Genomic DNA, 6,409 nt, shown 5'->3' with positions numbered 1-6,409 from the left:
TACTCAGGCTCCTGGAACTACGGCTTCGAAGTGGTGGGCATATACACGTGGCCCAGCGGCAACACCTACGAAGGCTACTGGTCCCAAGGCAAGAGGCACGGCCTAGGAATCGAGACCAAAGGACGGTGGGTTTACAGAGGCGAGTGGACCCATGGCTTTAAGGGACGGTACGGCGCGAGGCAGAGCATGAGCAGCGGAGCCAAGTACGAAGGTACCTGGAATAATGGCCTGCAGGATGGCTATGGCACCGAGACGTATGCCGACGGAGGTAAGGGTGACTGAACAGCATGAGACCCAGCCCGTGATGGCAGAGGCTGAGTGTTGTCCCTGCTGAAGGGGTGACCTGATCCTGTCCCCACTAGCGAGGTCCAGACAGGCACGATGGTCTATAATGAGCCATTGATGTGCTTCAGGCAAGAAGGAGGGCTTGAGGGGCAACCACCTCCTAAATGTCTGTATGTGCCCCGACTTTCACAGTCGGGCGCAGAGTGCACGGCTCGCCATCTGCGGACACGAGGGAGGAGCAGCGGGAGCGTTGCCCCCACCATCCCTCCCTCGGGAGCTGCTCTCGAGTGTCTGTATCAATAGTTAACATGAACCAACTTGATTTGTGTAGTCTGTGACTCCTGGTTCCCAAGGACTGGTTATCACAGCTCATCACTAAACCAAAACAGAAAGCCCTCGCTGGTGCGCAACCACGGCGAGCCCTTCACTTGCTCACTGGGCAGCGAATTGTGAATGTGTTCACATCGGATATAAGCCGCCCACGGCGTTGTAGCATGATTTGCCTATGCATTAAACACTGCTTGCTTGCCTCTGACGGGCTGCCTGGACGTCTGCTTTGCTGCACCATTTTGGTTGAGTTCATCTAAGCTGTTTAGAATACATGGTCACACGCCTTTCCCTAAAATAAATCCCTTCAATTACTTGGAAGCTCTCAAGCCCTACTAGTACACAAATGCACCATGTAGTCAGATATTTGTTGTGCTCTGTAAATGCTCAGTCTAATTGTGTTCTTGCATTAGTGGCAATTTTGGGGTTAGAAACATTGCAAGAATCTCCGTGCAAGTAATTCTGTAGCTCTTCAGTACTGTAATGTTCCAGGCTGCCATATTTAGGATAGCTAAATAGAGAGGGTGATTTGAAAGAAATACCCTTCAAAATATGGATCAGAATTGCATCTATATTTATCTGGGACAGGCAATGGAGTTAGTTTGTAAAGAAAAATAACAGTAGTGGTATAAATCTTCAGAATGAAAAGCATTGGGTTTATAGAGATTAGAAAAATGGACTAATTCAAGACTGGCTGTTAGACTTAAGCTTTCACGTAAATATTTCTCAATGAGTTGCCTAGGTACGTGGTTAACTTTAAGCCTGGGAATATTGTCTTGAAGTTGACTCATTTGCTTTGTGCCATTGGAGGTTGTAGGTGCAGGCACGAACCGATGCATCCCTCCAGCTCCTTAACTTTTCAGCCCGCTCTGCCCCGTGGCCGTGGAATGGTTAAACCTGAGCTGTGCAGGTTGCATGGCAGCAGCGAGAGTTCAGGTGTGCTTATACATCGCAGAAACTTCACGTGCAGCGGTAGGACGTGTGGGTTACGTGTAAGGTGTGCTCTGATGAGTAACCCGCAGCGATCAGATAGCTGCCAGCGTCGGCTCCCATTGGGACTTTCATTCTGGAGATGTCAAGGTCTCCTATGAATCTGCACGCTGCTTCCTCACTGCTTTCTCAAATACATCTTCTAAGGGTGCAAGGCGCCTGGATTTCCAGTTGATGTTGTAGAGGAGAATTTCAAGAGGCAAAACTTGATGTAGGAGTTTGAATTTGATTAGGTCATGGACTGAAAGCTTGGGACAGAGGAGGGGAAAGATGAGTCAAGATTTTCTCCTGTAAGGATATATAAGATACTGCTTCAGTCAGCATAGCGCTCGCTGGGGTGTTGTCCAGCACCCAAGAATGTGCCGTCTGCGTGATCGCTGACCCGTGAAGATGTGCCCTGCCAAAGCCACCCTGGGCAGCGCTGAGCTGAGCCCCCCGAAGCCCGGCCAGACCTGGCTGACGAGGGCTGCGTGGTGGTGCCCGGCAGCCGCTCCTCGCGTTGGGCCATCACGTCCTGGCTGGTCAGAGCCGTTCATTCAACATGTGAGCTTTTCTGGCGGTACGGGAACGCGTAGAAAGCCGCATCCGAAGCCAAGGTGCGAATCGCCAGCCAGCATCATCGGTGTAGGACTCGCAGGACCCTCTCCTGTTTCGTCTCCTCACCTGTACCCAGTAACCAACTGCAAGATCCAGATGTGACCAGGCTGCTAATTTGACCTGTTAATATTTGAAATTGAGGTTGCCAAGATAAACATCTGGAAAGGCTTTGGAAATCTGCTGTCCCCTGAGTAGGCGACGTGATTCCCAAGCCCCCTGGAAGCTAGCCACGTGAGGAAGAGGGCTCTGGGAACCAGAGCCAGGTCGTTAGAAGCTTTAGGTCATGGTTGGGCTGTCCGTGGATTTCAGGGAGGTGTAGCTGATTCTAATGCTTTAAAATAGACTTTAAATTAACTTTTTTATATATATATTTTATCTATGTAATTATACACGTAAGACCTTTATACTTCAAAATACACTTACAAAACACAAACAACCCTATAAGTATATTTTATCTTGTGGCTGGCTGAGGATGGTGGTTAAATAAAGCCCAAATCTGGAGTGAAGCTTTTTGAATCCTGTCTGGAGTTTTGGTGTCATTTAATAAGAAGCGGATTCATGGTATGGTTTAGCCCAGGCACCACGTGGTGCTTTTCATTTGTTTTTTTTTCCTCCGCTACCAAGTGCCCATTTTTGTGAAAGCTATGGGAGACCGAGGGCTTAAAGGGCTCTCCTTCTGTCATGTTGATTGGAATGACCCAAGGGATTCAGAGCTCCTGGGGTGGCCGGGCAGAGATGGTAACACCCAAAGAAATATAACATAATATGCAAGCTGAATATACGTGTGTGTCTGCAAAGAGCTGGGAGCCCTGTAGAGGGGCAGGATGTGCTTAGCTGCAGCAGATGGTGGTTTGAGTCGTGGAAGGCACGGCATGAAGGAACTCATCATTTTGCAACCTGGGCTATGAGTAAATACCTGGCTTTCACCTGTAAGTTTTGTCTCTGCTGTAAAGAAGGCCTCATTTTTTGGATACTTTTGTGCTTTTCACTGTGACTGCTTGACCCAGTCAAATCTCACGGCAGAAAAAAAAAAAACCTCTCACTGCTAGATGCAGTCGTACTGCATATGAAGGATCTGGGCCCAAAGCTAGGCTTTGCTATACAAATAACTGGTTTTTTATATATATATATATAGGTAAAAAAAACTCTCTTGCAATCAAAGCAGCCTAAAACCAACTTATTTTTGATGCTGCAGTGTGGTTTCTAGGGCTCTCAGAGAAACAGTGGTGTCAATTAACTGCGTGCGGAAACAACTAAACCATTCAGTGATCACCAGACCACAAGAAAGGGGAAAAGACATGCAGAAGCGTGCTTTACCGGGAGAGAGAAAATGGGGTGATATGGAGCACTGCTGGCTCTTCAGGTGCCTGGGGCAGGGAAAGAATGGCGGGAAGGGGCCTGGGATAGGGCAGAAGGAGCAGCACCCATGGGACTGCGGCCAGGGAAGCAGGAACAGGCTCTGGGCGAGCCAAAATGGTGCTGCCTTGTGTCTGCTGCCTCTGTAGCAAAGTTCCTGCGTGGATGAATTAGACCCATGAATTAATGCTGTGAATTTTTTTTTCCCCCCTCTGTTTGTTTTTTTTCCCCTTTCTTTTCCCACAGAAACCATCAGATAATACTATTGGCACCAAAAGGAAGCACTAGTTTTTCTCTGGTCTGTCTTGCATGTAGTGCTGTGCACTGATTTAATGTCCCTGGCTGTTTACACTAGGTTCTTCTAACACATCTGTCATCACAGTATCTGGGTAGCCGCAGAGGATCGTAGGGCAGTGATACGATTTGAGTTGTTTGCATTATTTACCTGGTGGTTTGTATTATTTACATTCATCACTAATTATGCGAGAGCTTAGAGGCGAGCTGGGAAGGGGGGCTGCGACGCTGCTGACAGCGGGCTCTCGCTGCCGGGCTGGGTGTGCACCAGGAGCTGACGCTTTCGCCTCTGATGCAGCTGGGCACCGTCCCGTCCTGCTGCCAGGGGAAACGGAGGGTGCTGCCACCCCGTCGGTGTGTTTGGAGCTGAAGGCTGCAGGGCTACCATTTTCATCAGTCCCACGACTTAATCCTTCCCATCCTATCATGATACTCGGGCAGGGCCACCCCGCTGTTTTGGTCAGGGATGGGCAGAGGTGATGAACTATGTACCTGGGGATCACAGAGGAACCAGTGTTTTTTGTCATTATGACAAGAAAAAATGCAGGCAATGAAGGATTATTGGGGTCCTGTCCCTCAATAATCACACCCTGCTGGGGCTCTGTCCCACTGCCCTGGTGAATCGGGCAGGGCTGAGGAGGCAGGGAAGTGGGACTCTTAGTTTCATCCTAAATAGAGGTGTGTTTTTTTCACATCCACTGGGGTTTTTAATTATTTTTTTCCAGAACCTCGGATGTGTGTGAGTGCATGGCTGCCTGGCTGGCAGCTTTGCGTCCTGCCTGCCCCTCCTTGCCCAGACTGCTCTGGTGTTCCGGGGTAGCAGTGGCTCAGGGACGTGCAGTCCTGCTGAGTGACCGCTTGCAGTGAAAAGGGGTTTTCACAGCCCCATCCTCTCTTGAACTGGCTGCACGGGGTGAGCCGGGGCTTGGCTCTGCTCAAATCTTGCGTGCCCCGACGCACGGCCGCCAGCACATCCAGCCGCTCTCGGCAGCCTCTGGCTCCGCTCCAGGGGTGGTTTATGCCTCTGCTCTGGCACGAAGCCTCAGCCGAGCACTGAATCGCGGCGTGACGGGGACACGGCCGTGCCCACGCGCCCCCGGGTTGGCTGGGCAGCCGTGGGCAGCGCGGCATGTCAGTGCCCTCCGTCAAGCCAGGTGGGGTTGGCGGGTTTAGCCACACCACGTGCCGGAGGGACGATGTTTGTGCTGTGTGGGCTGAAATCAGTCAGCCAAGGCCAGCGTGAGGAGCTGGTGGGGAACCTCGTGTTGAGGGTAGGCACGTGTGCCCCCAAGAAATGGCACCCCAATCTCTGCTCCCTGGAGACCCGCTATGCCTCGTGGCTTTTCCCGTCCAGGTGGCCCCGGTGCGGCCCGGGGGGATGGAGGGGGCTGGGGACTTGCTGGAGGGCAGCAGCTGCTCCGACCTGGCTCCCGAGGAGCAGCTGAGCCCCCCTAAACCTGCGACCCTTTTCCAGGGTTCCTCTTCCAGGGGGTTAACATGGAGGTGCTATCAAGCTGCAGCCTGCTATGTGTGAGGTTGTCCTGTCCTAGGAGGAGGTCTCCAGTGTCACCCCGATCGTGTGTCAGCCCTGCTCGCTGGCTGGGCGGGTGGGGATGAAGCACCGACTTCACCGGCTCTTGGTCAGGAAGGACGTGGGGGCAGCACGGGGGTCTCCGTAACTTCATTTTGTGCTGGGAAGACTCATCACCATTTTATGGAAAGGGATGTGGGAGCACGATGAGGAACACACCCAGATGCCTGGGCATCTCCAGCGATGGTCCTTGGCTCCCTGCTTATGCCCAAGTCCCTATCCCACGCTGCCCACCTTAGTTTTCCTCATGGAGCTTCAAGCTCTGGCACACTGCTTCCCCCCGGTTGGCCGCAGCCTGCAGATGCTCTGCACTACCCCAACCCTTACTTTTTTTAGTAGGAGGGACCAAAGGTTTGTGGGGAGCCTGCAGTTCCGTGTGCTGTGGGGTGGGCAGGGGCTGGCGGGGGGCGGCTCAGCCCGGGGCAGCTGCTGCTGCCTGCTCGGGCACTTCTTGTCTTTCCTGGCCCCTGGTGCTGTAAGTTAACACCCCGCAGGCAGGTCCAAAGAGGATTTCAACGAAACCTGAAGCTTGGGAGTAGAGATTATGCTGCAGAAGTGGCCTGGGAGACCGTAAAATATGCACTCCCACAATCGCCAAAGAAGGAACTGGATTTGCTCCCTGGGGAGCAGGGTCATCCCTGGTCTTGGTAACAGCGTCTGAGTAGGAACATGAATGCCTTGAAGATAGGTCACCCCCTTCTGTCTCAGCGCAGCCCTGCTGACCCTCCCCGGGACCCTGGGAGTGCCTGCTCTCCCAAAATTTGGTGCCTCCCGGTGGTTACTGCTTATTGAAAACCACATTTAGGACAGATGCTTGTGAAAATGCCCCTGGCACGGCTGTCCCTTCACTTGCATGAAGCAGCACCTGGGCGAGTAAAGGAGCGGGGTGGCCTTTCCAAGGGTGCTCCTGCTCTCCCAGCACCCTCTGCCCGTGCCCCGGGGGGGGGGGCTGGCAGCGGCTTCTGCCCT

The 6,409-nt window shown here is 52.6% G+C and overlaps 1 protein-coding gene across 1 annotated transcript in view; it reads left to right on the top strand.

Annotated features, from left to right (window-relative positions):
- Positions 1-3: 3 nt before the first annotated feature.
- The window catches only part of LOC104619589 (junctophilin-2-like), a gene marked incomplete at both ends in the record, with an annotated part of 8,229 nt that continues 1,823 nt past the window's right edge, over positions 4-6,409 (top strand). The window contains 1 exon segment of the mRNA XM_010285513.1: positions 4-268. Within this exon segment, the coding sequence (XP_010283815.1) occupies positions 4-268 (265 nt within the window).

Source organism: Phaethon lepturus, unplaced genomic scaffold, assembly GCF_000687285.1.
Source record: "Phaethon lepturus isolate BGI_N335 unplaced genomic scaffold, ASM68728v1 scaffold24314, whole genome shotgun sequence".
NCBI classification, from domain to species: Eukaryota; Metazoa; Chordata; class Aves; order Phaethontiformes; family Phaethontidae; genus Phaethon; species Phaethon lepturus.
Note: the sequence above shows the minus strand (reverse complement) of the source record. Positions and strands in the feature narration are given on the sequence as shown.